This window comes from Zeugodacus cucurbitae, chromosome 5 (genome assembly GCF_028554725.1).
Source record: "Zeugodacus cucurbitae isolate PBARC_wt_2022May chromosome 5, idZeuCucr1.2, whole genome shotgun sequence".
NCBI classification, from domain to species: Eukaryota; Metazoa; Arthropoda; class Insecta; order Diptera; family Tephritidae; genus Zeugodacus; species Zeugodacus cucurbitae.
The window spans coordinates 935,378-949,470 of NC_071670.1; the positions used below are offsets into that span (position 1 = coordinate 935,378).

General features: G+C 38.1%; 1 protein-coding gene across 7 annotated transcripts in view; it reads right to left on the bottom strand.

Moving 5' to 3' along the window:
* Mpp5_1 (protein PALS1) overlaps nucleotides 1-14,093 on the bottom strand; it is a 132,622-nt gene continuing 118,529 nt past the window's right edge. For 2 of the 7 annotated variants that reach the window (XM_054232194.1, XM_029040464.2), the window contains exons 2-8: nucleotides 9,873-10,694; nucleotides 4,664-4,865; nucleotides 3,357-4,593; nucleotides 3,104-3,300; nucleotides 1,998-2,129; nucleotides 1,630-1,811; nucleotides 24-1,099 (exon numbers count right to left, since the gene is read on the bottom strand). In XM_054232194.1, coding sequence (XP_054088169.1) covers nucleotides 905-1,099; nucleotides 1,630-1,811; nucleotides 1,998-2,129; nucleotides 3,104-3,300; nucleotides 3,357-4,593; nucleotides 4,664-4,865; nucleotides 9,873-10,508 — 2,781 coding nt within the window. In that variant the 5' untranslated portion in view covers nucleotides 10,509-10,694 and the 3' untranslated portion in view covers nucleotides 24-904. Of the gene's footprint in view, nucleotides 1,100-1,629; nucleotides 1,812-1,997; nucleotides 2,130-3,103; nucleotides 3,301-3,356; nucleotides 4,594-4,663; nucleotides 4,866-9,872; nucleotides 10,695-14,093 lie in introns of all 7 variants that reach the window. The other 5 variants (XM_054232190.1, XM_054232192.1, XM_011184824.3 and 2 more) reach the window with 4 other exon arrangements.

The window sequence follows — 14,093 nt, forward strand, 5'->3', positions numbered from 1 at the left end:
AAAATATTAAAAAGTCATAAAAAAAATAAATTTTACATAAAAATATTTAAATAAACAAAACAATATTTTTTATGCATAAGACCGTTAAATATATGCTTTAAAAATTAAGTATTTTGCATGCATAATTTGTGTAATTTTTTCAAAATATTTTCAATTTAAAAATATTGAATTATAATTAATATTTAACACGCATTATTACACACATTCTCCAACGTTCAACAGTTTTGCTCAGCTTTTGCAACGCAGAAGTGTGAAATTTAACTTTAAAAATTAATATTTTTTATTACTAAATCAACAAATTATACATAAAAACGTTCAACTCTGCGCTGTATGCATGTGTGTATGTGTGTGTTTATATATAAATGTTTGTATATAGTATACGGTATGTTCAAGTAAATAATATTTATGTATATTTGTATTTATATTTATGTGTAAGTATTGCATTTTCGTTTTGGAAATAAAGCTTTCGCATATACTTTTGCACGCTACAACTCACGAGCGCTCGACGCGAAACCTTTGTTTGTTTTTGTTGTAACACGAACACTGTGGAACAATATTGGTGAAGTGGCGACTAAAACAGTTACGCTTTGCAGAAGTTAGCGAAATTGTGCAGTGAAAGCTCATAAAACCAGAAAATGAAAGTTCAAAAGCTCGATGAAAGCTCCGTAGGTATGTAGAACTCAAATAAATTACAACAAACAACTAGCGGAAGTTGGAAATTTAACAAAAATTTAACATCAAAAGCTTCTCGTAGACAGTTCACTGCTGCACTGCAGCGCTTTTTGTGTTCTCATTTCGTGTCTTCACTTAGTTCTACCAGTTCCAGTTCATTTTCCTTAAGCACAAATCCCTGTTTTACGTTCGTCTCACACTTCATTTCGCTTGCAATTCATTTCCATTGACTTTATGACTCGTCCCGATTGTTATGCACCCAACTGGCCGGCACCCACTGCGGTTCGCGTTCCAACGAATTGATCTCGGCCAACAGCTGTTGATAAGCACGATCTGTGTCGTTGTTTATGATTATCATGTCGAAGAGATGGCCCCAGCGTGCCTCCATGTCGCGGGCAGTGGCTATAATGTCCTTGAGTTCCTCCTCCTGGCGGGCGTAAGAGGTAAGATTAGTAAAAATGATGAATATATGAAAATAAAAGTCGAATATGGTGCAAAAAGAGGAACCAGAGGAAAAAAACTCTGACAAGCTGCAGTGAAAAAGGCGGGCAATGAAGTGTTGCACGGACGAAGGCTAAAAGTCCATGCCTGAGAAGGCGGTTGTGAGGAACCTACTCACAACTATTAAAATTAAAGAAGCCTTAGGCAGACTGCCTCAAGTATGAAGAGCTCCCTGATCGTCTTTCAAATTTTCGGTCACAAAATAAACCCACTTGAGTCTAGCCAGGGAGCTCTTGCTCTCTATCCGAGGTAACAACCTTAAAGATGAGAATTCGAACCAGTATAACTTGATTCCGGGTATATAAGCTCTTAATGAAACTGTGAACCTAAAGTGATGTAATAGTCGCTCTCTCATACTACTTCCGAAACCTTTGAAGCAATATGCGTCTTAAATTCAAGCCAGCATGTTTTTTGATCCTTTAATTCCTTGAACTCATAAAATTTAATTCTACTAACCTTGAAGGGTTCGCCATTTCGTATCTTCTTCTGTCGCAATTTGTCGAGACTCGGCGGCGCCACGAGCACCACGTACGGCTTCAGATCGGAAGCGCGCAGCAGCTTCAAGCTCTGCGGATGCAGATTCAGCACGCAAATCTTGCCGCTCGCCACCACTGTACGTATGGCCTCCAGCGAGGTGCCTGCAACGATGGAAGATGGAAGACAACGTCGATGACGAAGGGCATATGTGAAAATTTGCAATTTACTTAATTCGTTTAAAAGATAGGATATGAAAGGCACACTGAGTGTCTACAGTTACCTTTCATACCGCATTCATGTATGAGTACGAGTGTGAGTATGTACTCATTACATGGTAAATTACTCACCATAGTAAGCCTTCTCGTATTCGCCATGTTCGACGAAGCGGCGCGCCAGTATGTCCGCCTCAAAGGCCTGGCGCGTGATGAAGTGATAATCAACGCCGGGTACTTCACCTTCGCGGCGCGCACGTGACGTATCTGCGGAGTAAAGGAAGCGCAAAGAGAAGAGCCGCACAAGTGCAGCAGGTAAATAAATAAATATGTGCATGACAGTGTGTATGTGTGTGTGTGTGAGTGGCGAAATGAAAGGGCGTAGGAAGCGGGCGAGGAGCTAGCGGAGCACAGCAGCAGCTGCTTGTTGGCTGTAGTGTTGACGGTGAGCTTGTAGCTTTAAGGATAAGCCAAGGCTGCTTGCTGTTGACTGCTGCTGCTCAGCTATTGAATTGAAGGTGAACATTTTTCGGCTTTGCCTTTGGCTTTGGCTGCAGCAATTAAGTCGTTAGTGACACACTCGCTCACACACCCACACAGCTGTAAATATTGTATGCTCGCGAAGTCGCTCTTAATATGTTCGTCCTTGCAGGTCTATCAGAAGGACTTAAGCGCTGGCAAGCACACCAATATATGCAGCTGTACTCGTGTGAGTGAGTGTGTGTATTATCAGCGAAGTAGAGCGCAAGGAAATTGTCGCTTAATTACTTTTGTACGCCGCCGTTTGTGAGCTTATGTTGGGGCTTTAAAGCAGATGACAAATTTTTGAGCAGAAAGCAAGCGTCAGCTGGTGCACAGGTACAGTGTGACATAAATGATTGAATACTAAAACAACTAAATGCAGGCGATGCAAATTTCGTAACGATCTTTTAGGCGCATTTACCCTTTTTCAGTTTCTCCTCTAATAAATAGAAAACTAAAGCGAAATGAAACAAGGAAAATATTTTCGATAAAAAGGCGAGTGTTGGAAAAAATCGCGCGGTCAAAAATAAAATTGCACAATAATAAATGAAAAGCGCCGAAAACTCAACCGAAAAATAATAAAATAAAAATGGCAGCAAACCCGCGCTTTAAATGAAATCGAATCACCAAGAAAAAGCAACCACAGTTAGACAGTGTAGCTGCCACCGCTTAGCCAACCTACGCCTTACATTAAACACCGAATAGATTTTCAAACTTACGTGGCACTGCCGCGGAGAAACGATCCGAATCGGCCATCAATCGCTGACGCAGCTCGTGTCGTCCGATATTCGGCGGCCCGATGAGCACTATGGGCCGTTTGTGTGTGGCACGTGGATAGTATAAGGCGACCTCTTCGTAGGTGAGTATTTCCTCGGGATCCGTTTCGTCCGGTGCAGTTGTGGCGTACAGCGGATAACTGGAAGGCACAAGATATAAGAGTTCGAAATCACTATAATCCCACAATTAACTCACCCCGCTTCCGAGCTGGCCTTCTTCTTCTTCTTGCGACCTTTGCGCGCGCACAACAGTGTCGCACCCTTACTGCTGTCCTTGCCGCGACTGCGCGCCAAGCCCGCCTCTTCGGCAATGGCCAACTTCATGGTCTCACGCTGATGCTGGAACGATTGACTAGGTATGAGACCGGCCAGCGTTTGGTCCTCTTCGCCCTCGCGATACGCCTGCCACCAATTGGGGTCGTCACGCGAGATCACGTGCAAGACGTCGCCCTTCTGGAAGCTAATACCCAGCTCACGACACGGTATGTACAAGTCATCCTCGGGATCGTAGTCGAAGTGGGCGCGCACATGCAGTACTGCATTCTCGCGGTGGCCACCGCCGGGTGGTGGACTGCCAGCGGGCACAATGAGGAATGTCAGCGTACCCTGCATGGAGCTGAGCAGCGCGCAGACTTCGTTCACAGTTTTGCCGCGCAACTCTTGACCGTTCACTTCGAGTATTTCGTCACCTTCGTGCAGCAGTCCAGATTTTTCGGCAGCACCGCCACGCACTATGCGTCCAATGACGACCGCCTCGCCCTCATTGCGTACCGTCGCGCCGAGCGGTTCTGTGGACTTCTCAATCTGTATGATGCGTATGTTATCGTTCTGGTCATTAAGCGTGCCAAAGCAGGCGCTCAGAGGTGGAGAATCGGCGCGCATTGGCTGCTTCATGAAACCACCATGCTGGGGTGGTACTGGCGGCGCCGTCATATTCTGCGGCAGTGGCATGGCGCTGCGTTGCGCTAGTGGCGGCGGTACCACTGGCGGTGGCACGGCTGTGCCGCGTACCGCTGCGCTTTTGGGAAGTGGCACTGGCGCGCCTGTTGACGTCTGCTGTGGACTGCTAGAGCCGCTAAGAATGGGTGATGGTGTGGCATCGGTGAGCGTTGCAACGCGATCATGCGCCAGTAACAGACCCTCCATTTCATGACTCGTCAACAGATTGCCCAGTTCGATAGCAGCGGCCGAGTTCGATTGCGTCAGCAGTTCGACAATATCCTTTTGTAGCGTCGTGGCGTTCACGCTTACTGGATTGGCGACTCGCGGGCGCCGGCGTTGCAAGACGGCTGCACGCGCGGCAAGCGCATGTGCAACGCCAGCACTGCTCAACACATTGTGGGCGGCCATGACACGGTTCGCCAGTGTGGACATACCACTTTTGGTGAGTTGATTCTGTAGGCGTGTCAGCGCGGCGATCAGTTCGCCATAGCCTGAAGGAGAGGAGGAGAGAATAGAATTAGTATTATAATGCTGAGCAAACATAAATGTGGTTGGACTCACCATTGATTTTTTCGACTTCTTCATCGTCCATGTACGCCTCGTTCTCCACGCCCGAAACGCGCTCCGCGGCCGGCTGTTGCTGTGCCGCCGCCTTGTTGTCCTGCAGCGCCTTAAGCTTGCGCGAGCCACGTAAACTGTTGCGTAGAAATTCATTTTGTTGCGCGATGCGCTCCTCCTCCTCGCGACGTCGACGTAGTTGCTCCTGAAAGACAGAAAAGATGATGTTGGTCAGTTGCAATGCTTGCAAGTTGTTTGTAGCTCTGAAGCTGCGTTGAAAAACAATCAACGCGGTCGAAAGAAATATGGGCAGATAGTGTAGTCTCGAATCCGCGGACATCTGCGCCATTATAACTCAGAAGAATTGCATTGTTTTAGTGCATATTAAAATTAAATGCGTATTTGGAACAGATAAAGCGCGATTGCAACCCTATAAATGAAAATTGTCGCTCTTTCTACATACGCACTTCCCCCTTCCTGGGCACTTTCACTTACCGCCAATCATGCTACTTAACACGAGCATGTCCTCAGCGCATTTGTGCCACTTAATCTTCGCCACCAAAACAATTCGCTTAATTTAATTAGCGCGCTAATGGGGTGAATGGGCCACTAGGTCGGTGGCTCAGCAAAACAGTGAAGAAGGGCGTGGGCGGCGAAAGAAGTCAACCCGTGCACTGGAGGAAGACAATTGTGACGCTGGTAGCAGCGCTAGGGGGCGCCCTTAACGAACATGTGTTCCCATCTATATTGTGCTTGCCACATTTAGTGGCAACACTTGAACGGCTGCTCAAAGACACAAGCGTTGCAAAACAAATCACAAAACACAGCTGCTTAGTGTTCACTTAAGGAGACACTTAAAAATAGACAGAATGAAGGGTGAAATAAATTAAAGAACTGTTAGTTAGTAAGAGGAAAACAGATAAATACCGTTACGTTAGATGAAATCGATCTGAAAGTATTAGCATATGGTGTGGGGATCTCAAAACGATTAGTGAATCAAAATTAGAATCCCAATTTGAGATGTAGATATCTAACTAGAGGTGTCTTCACCAACAGCTAGATTATAAAATTTATTTATAACATTGCTCAGAATTTTAGGTGATTTTTGACAAATTAACGAAATGGCTGTAGTAGTATTGAAAAGGCAAAATAGGAGTTTTAAATAAAGACGATATTGATGGTCTCTTGGATCCTTAGAGATGTATGTTTGAAATAAACCACAATATATAAGCGAATTCGGATGTTCCAATTCCAGATCCCGGAATTTTTTGACTAAAGTCCCCGTCCATATACCCCCTCTTCTAAGGGATACTCGAACGCCACTGGGCGCACACAACCAACGTGGCGTCGCACCTTTATATCACATAAGCAGCTGCTCGCCCCCGCACCCAAAGCCATTTGAAAGTGGCACGAACGTTTTGTATTGATATGAAAGTGTGCATTGAAATGTACACAGAATACACGAGTGCAACATGCAACAGACAAAGCGTCACAGAATGCGCAGAGAAAATATGACAAGCAGAACTTGAACGAGTGCATTGTTTGTTGTGGAAGCCTGTCAAGTGTGATTACGGGCAATCCATCAGCGTGTGGAGGCGGAAGCCCACCTACAAAGGGCAAAGTGCCAAGAAGGTGTTGAGAGGGCACGCTGCGTAGGGAGAAGGCGTGGCAATAGCTAATAGGGCGAGTGTTGATGATGGCGATGTATGTGTGTGTCAATAGTGGCAAAAACAAGAAATGCAAATGCGTGTGACAAGTACAAATGCAACAAGCCTTATGTAAATAACAGGCAACAGTCAAACAACAACAGAGGTGTGAAAAGGGCGAAATGGAAATGTTGAGCGAAAATAGGAGAACAACAAATTGTTGCACCATTGAATGATTTGCATTAAGTCTCTTGCAGCAGTTGCACAATAGTGTCAGCGATTTGCATGCCGCACGCAGCGCAACTTTTATTTACTTAAAGCTCTTTCTCGATGTATAAGCGCCGCCTGAGCAGTGGCAATTGAAGCAGAAAATCGCATGCAACAAAACACCGTTTTGTTAACGCATTTATTTAGTTTTCATTTTTTGCATAATTTTCTGCGCGCTTTTCGCTGACAAAGCAACCTTCAAAAACGCAAAGCTCGTAAGCATGATTTACAACCGAAGAATGCAGGCCACAAATCCGCACTGCGAAACAACTGTTTTTTACAATAACAAAAGCTAAAGAGCGAAATTTCGCAACAATGCGATTTCCCAAAAACCAATTGGCTGGAAGCTACCCGAAAACGCAAATAAATTCTCTTTCAAGACATGAAATATTTGCATTTTTCCAACTCGAGCAAATCAAATATGACAACAAACAACGTGCAACAACAATGCGACAGTTTTATTATTGCTTTTTATTCGCACATAATTTAGCGGAAATCCCTAAGACGACGGACTATGTGTGAACCCGTTAGCCGTTAATGGTGGCAATAAAAAAGCACCGGCAATGGGAAACTCAAATAAAGGCACAGCAGGTGATTACAATAACAAATTACTTAGGAGTTGTATCTATAAAAAATGCAATAAATTAGTAGAGAACTATTTTATGAATTTATGCTTATCCGCCGAAGATGCTAATGCGTTGTAAATTTACGATCTGGGATTTAATATAATTCAGTGAAAGCTTTCACAATGAATATTTATAATAATGTTTAGTTGTCATATGATTAAATAAATCATAATTTTTACATATTAACAAAAGGAAACTGATAACTTTATCGTATGATTGATGCATTACATAAATTTTGTAATGAGCTTTCACTGTTACAACACAAATCAGTGAACGCTTTATTGAAAAATCTTTATGAGGCTTTCAGAAATCGTTCCAATGTATACCAGAACTTTTAATATCTAAAGAGCTTTCAAAGTAGCTTTCGAAAAGCTTTCACATGTTGCTATTAAGCTTTCAAAACGACTTTTAATGAATATAACAAAGCTTTTATGGTAATCAGCTACAATTTAAACACGGAAATTTAATAATACGTATTTCCCAGCGAGCTTTCATTATAGATTAATATACTTATGCTTTATAAAAAGCTTACGAAAATTATGTAATAAATTGAATTGGATTCAAAGTGTTATACTGCTGTAAATAATCTATAGTAAAAATATCAGTGAGTTGTGTGTAGAGTTCTGACGGTGTGGCGTTTCAATGACGAGTTCATACGCGAAAAAATAGCGACGAGTTACAACAAAAAAAACTTCAGAGTTATTCATGTATTTACAAGCCAAGCTCGAAGCCAAAAAGTGAGGAAAAAACACTAAAAATTCTTTTGTAAACATATGTCAGTAGTCAGATACACACATAATTGTAAACATGTGTGATTTTGCAAGCGAGGCTTAGCGCACTTGAATTCTGCCAAATGCTGAAGGTGCTTCACAAGCCGTTCTTCACATTTCAAATAACTCGCTGAATTCGTAGAATTGAGATTTATTGAAGGTGTAACAGCATTGAGTGGAGGCTGTAAGCAAAAGGTGTGCCTGCCGGCAGTTTTGAGAGCTTGGAGACTGCTTGTTGTTGTCGCGTGAATATCAAATAGCGCCTACGATAGGCGTAGAAATGGAAAAATACAAGCGCAATTGACAAAAAAGCAAAAAGGTGAGGTTTAAACATTTTCGAAATTGTTAATTGCCAATTTATGACTCAACCACAAGCGTGGCTGTGAAAGTTAAGTAAAGCTTTCATGATTTGTTAACATATGCATTTCTTCTAAATATTTTTTGGCATAAATATTAGTTGTCGAAATATACGAAGAAATTGCTGAGAAATAGCTTAATTCAGTAAAGAATTTTCATTGTCTCCCACAAAAGCTTTAAATTCGCCTAAAAGCCGCTTCCGATATCAAGCGTTTAACCGCTTATGGACGCCCAAACAAAGCCTAATAAATAAACAAGCCGGTTGGTATGAGTCAGGTATGTGGGTTACTGACATATTAGGCGACGAGGGCATGCCTCAACTAAAGCGGCAAATTCGGTTTAGACAACAGTTGCGTACGTGCTTTGGATTTGGTACGAAATTAGTCAAGTAAAAGGGCAATCGAAAAAGAGTGAAATTGGGCAAGCGACTCAATTCTGTATTGTGCAGAGTAGGCTGGGAAAATTCAGCGTGTTTTAGAATAATTTAGAGTTTGAAAACTGGCTTCACATAACCTCAAATTGAAATATGAGAATGCAAACAGCCTCATATAAACTTTTTGTTGCTGGTTTTAGTGTTTTTTCCCTCAGCACTTCCTCAACTTAATGTTTTCTTAATTCACATAATTAAATCAACAGCGCTGTCCAAGAAGCTTTGCTATAAAATTCTAATTGCGACGACACGGAAAAAAATTAAAAATAAAAAATTTCAAATTAACCATAAAAAATATTGATATTAATCTGCGCAAAATAATAACAAACAACAAACAAGGCGGACAAGCGACAAGTCATGTTTGCGGAGAGGAATGGCGGCGCGCGGGTGTGTGTTAGCGAGCAAGTTGCGGGCGTCAAAACCAGGCGAAATGCGCTGCGGCACTCGTAACGATGACATCAGCGCTTAGAGTGGAGCGTTTTGATTGCTTTTGTTGGTTTTGTGGACGCAGGTGAGTGTGGGGCTGTATGTGTTGGAGTTGAATACCTGTATATATATATATATACATATATATATCAGTGTGTGTGCATGTATTGGTTATTTACATTTCATAAATATTTCTGAGTTATCACTTGACATATCTATATACATACATACATATATGTATATATATGGGAGCTAGCTAACCGATTACTTTATTTATATTTAAACAAGTTTATGACCATAATTAATAAATTTTTAGTTGTCATAATGACTAATTGCCATTACTTTTGTGTACAAAAGATGAGTTTATACGAGAATTCAGAGCAAAATATTATTCGAAGCCTAAAAAAATAATTTTGTAATTAATAAAAAATATTAAAAAAATTATGGATTGCAATTTCATATTTTTTTTTTAGAAAATCAAATTAATTTTTTTCCTAAAATTTTTTAATTTTATTTATTTTTTTTTTTAATTTTGAAAAAATAATTTTTTATTTTTTTTTTATTTTGAAAAATAATTTTTCAATTTTTTTTTTTTCAATTATATTAAAATTTTTCTGTCTTATTTTTACGGTTTTCTTAAACCAATCGCATTTTCATTTTATTTTTATTGTTTTGTTGTAGTTTGCTTACGCTACTTGCCTGCTGCTGACGCAAACGATTCGACATATTCACTTGACCATCGCGTTGCAACAACAATGAGCTGCTGCGCTGTGGCAATTGTTGTTGTTGCTGCTGATGCGCTGACTCTTTAACCGTTTGCGGTGAATGCCAGTGCAGCGCTGGTATTGTTGGTTGTTGTTGCTGTTGCTGTGGCACATTATTGTTATCACATATTAGATTGGCATTTGGTATGAATGTTGTTGTTGTGGCTATTTTTGTAGCCGCTGTTGGCGCGGCCGCAACACCATTGATATCACAAAAACTGCTTGCCTGGCTTAAATTTTTACCGTTACTAGCGCTGTTGTGGCTGCTAGAAATATTATTGCTATTGTTGTTATTGTTATTGTTATTTATATTAAAACTGCTAGTATTATTATTATTATTGCTACTGCCGTTGTTGTTGCTGTTCTGATTGTTGTTGTTGTTATTATGCACACCATTTCCAAATTTAGCGCCGCCCGCAGCCGGACTATTGCCGCCGCTGCTGCTCGTTGTGATTATCGTCGGTATTGTTGCTGTTGTAATCGAGCGTACAACATTTGTTGGCGCAGGCGGTGCCACCAGTCCATTGTTGTCGAGCGTGATACTCAATGTGGACACAACCATTTTGACAGCTTTTGCATTTGCTGCGCACTATTTGACGAACTCTTTGTTGCTGTTTTTATGATTATTTTTCAATTGATGTACTTAATTAACCATTAACGGTAATTATAGTCATTGTTCACTTTTTGTTTGTGTTTTTTGTGATCGTGATTTGACAGTCAATTTTTTTTATTTTTTTATTTTTGAAAGCTGTTGAATAAAATATCGCGTTTATGAAAAAAATAATTTTACTTCGATTTTTGATTTCTTTCTCTTTTTTTCCGAATTGTTTTAATTTTTATATCATTTGCTCCTTTCTCTCTATTACTTTTGTCATTTATCATTGCACATTAACTTCGAATCCAATGTTTTCCACTTCACTCCATTCCAATCCGATAAATAGCTCTAACTCAACTACATTTCATTTCAAACATTTTAAATAATTTTTTGACACCTTCAATACCATAATATTTCAACTCTAGTTTCTCTTCCCAAATGTTACAGCACATCTTTTTTCTCTCTTAAAAAGTACATTCAATGGACCCAAACACCAAAAGGCATATCTTTAGAGACCCAATCATAGGTACCCATATGACCCTAAACACCTCCCCACAAACAAGATTCGTGCCTCGCTACTTCGAAACGCTCAAAATCACTAGCAAAAGGCAATTAGTCGATCGTCATAAAGCTTAAATAAAGCACATAAGCAGCTGCGTATCGGCGTGTGTTAAACTCGTTAAAAAATAATTAGAAATACCGCATTGAAAAAATACACGAGCAAAAAACAATAAACAACTCATATAAATCACGATGGAGTGTGGCAAATGAGCGGGGAGGGGGCGTCAAGTGGCAACCCACATACCAACAAGGGCGTCGAATTGTAATGGCATCAACAATGAATTACACGAAAATCGTAAATAAACGAACGAGAAATTACAGATTTTGGCAATGATCGGATGCGACCGAACGCCCATACTCGTACTTCGGGCTTTGAATAAAAGGTTTTCTGACAGTGACAAATGTAAAGCGGTGACAGTGACAGCCTGTCAAAGCTAGTAAATGTCAACTTTAATAGAAAGTTATCAAATAAATACTAAGTTGCATTAATGGTGTTACATTATTTTTACAAAATTAACGAATTTGCACTAGAAGTTGATATTTAGCGAATAAATCCTCATTTAGAAAATGTAAAAAAAAATTATTAATTATGAAGTTTTGAAAAGATTGATAAATGTATGTAGTTAAATAAGATTTTTTTTGTATTTTCTCTCAGTTTTGATTGAATTCAAGTTAAGTTCTGTTAAGTTAAGTTGTGTTAAGTTAAGATATGTTATACATTCATTTTCAATAAATTTATTGTATTTTATATTATGTCAAGTTAAGTTAAGTTATGATAAATTAAGTTAAGTTATGTTATGTTAAGTTAAGATATATTACACATGCATTTTTATATAATTTATTGGATTTTATATTACATTATATTATGTTATGTTAAGTTATGTTATGTTAAGTTAAGTAAAGTTAAGTTATGTTAAATTAAGTTAGGTTTTGTTATGTTAAGCTAAGGTATATAAGTTATGTCAAGTTAAGTTAAGTTATGTTATGTTAAATTAAGATGTGTTATACAGTAATTTTTATTTAATTTATTCGATATTATATTATATTATTTTATGCTAAGTTATGTCAAGTTAAGTTAAGTTATGTTAAATTAAGTTAAGTTATGTTATGTTAAGTTAGGTTGTGTTAAGTTAAGATATGTTATACATTCATTTTTAATAAATTTATTGGATGTTATGTTATATTATGTTATGTTATGTTAAGTTATGTCAAGTTAAGTTAAGTTATGTTAAATTAAGTTAATTTCAGATATGTTACACATTCATTTCCAATAAATTTATTGGATTTTATATTCTATTATGTTATGTCAAGTTAAGTTAAGTTATGTTAAATTAAGTTAAGTTATGTTTTGTTAAATTAAGATGTGTTATACATTAATTTTTAATAAAATTATTGGATTTTATATTATATTATGTTATGTTAAGTTATGTCAAGTTAAGTTAAGTTATGTTGTATTATGTTATATGCTATTTTATAGCATATATATGTATTTAAATTTATTTAACTTAATTTAATTTCATTTTATTTTTTCATTGTTTATGACCGATTACTTGTTTGCTATACATTATTATTATTGGCACACCTTGATTTTATAAAACAATTTTTGCAATCACCTAAAATTTTATTAACCAGAGATAAAAATTTATTATCAGCCATGAATGTAAGTACGATATGCTTGTTGTTCGTATACTTGGAGTTACGTAGTAGAGTCATAAATCAGCGATCATCGCAACAAAATTTGTTGTTGTCTATATACAAATATATATGTATATGTCAGAATATATTTGTATGCCAAAACTCATGTCTGTTTGTAAGTTAGTTTCGCCGAGTTATGCACATTGTTAAAACAGTTCTGCAGTTGTCGCTGCAATTTTTCGTGGTACGTGACGAACACAAAAAATATTTTTCGTTAGCACATTTGGCGAAACTTTTTTTTGTTTTTTTTCACATTTATTTACAACAAATTGCGTTTATTTTGTCGGGTTTACTTAGCGAAAAATTCCAAAATTCGTGTTTGGCACTGATTTGGTTGATTTAGTTTGTCGGACGTGTTTTTTGGTGGGACAGACAAACATTCATAGTATGCAAAATCAACAGTTAAGGTACATATAATTTATGAACACATACATACATATGAATATACTATGTAGAGTATATAAAACGTATGTGATAGCATGTAAGCCCTGTAGGAAAGTGGTTACCAAACATATTTTATACAAAACAATATGTATGTGGATGGAGCGACAACTTCATAGCAGCATAAACCCATATGTATGCATGCAATCGCGCAGGAGGAAACGCGTTGAAATATGACTCACAGGGATTTTGCTGGATTTTTTGTTGTAAATTAATTTAATGTTTGCCTTGCATTGTTTTGCTGTTGATTTATTTTTAATTTTATTTTATTTTATTGTTATTTCTACAAAGTCTGCCCACACACACATGCACACAAGTCATACAAAAAAAAAAAAAAACAAAAAACAGACGCCTTGCCGCCACGCATAAAAAAGGCAATAAAATTTAATTATATGCATTTTGAGAAAAACAATACACCACTTTGCGCACATAGCCCATGCAAATGGCATACGCTGTTAGCGTAAATAATAGTGCCACAGCTAAATGCGTAATCGCGAAGAACGTGCGCGGATTGTTAAGCGCTTAGCGCGGGCATTCAAAAGCTGGTTATTAAAATAAATCACTTCACTTTTGCTCTTTCATATGTGAAGACATATGTACATATATATTACTTGCATTTGTTACAAAAAATGGCAATTTTAAAACTTTTTGTAAAAAAATATATTAAAAATCGCATACGATTTTTTTATATTAATGAACAAAATGATACTAAATTAATTTTTTTATAAAAATAAATAGTTATTATGAAATTTAGAAAATTTATTAAAAATCGCATGACATTTTTTCGAAATTGTATAAAAATATAGCATGCGATTTTTTCATATTTTATTTTATTTATTTATTTATTTCAAGTTT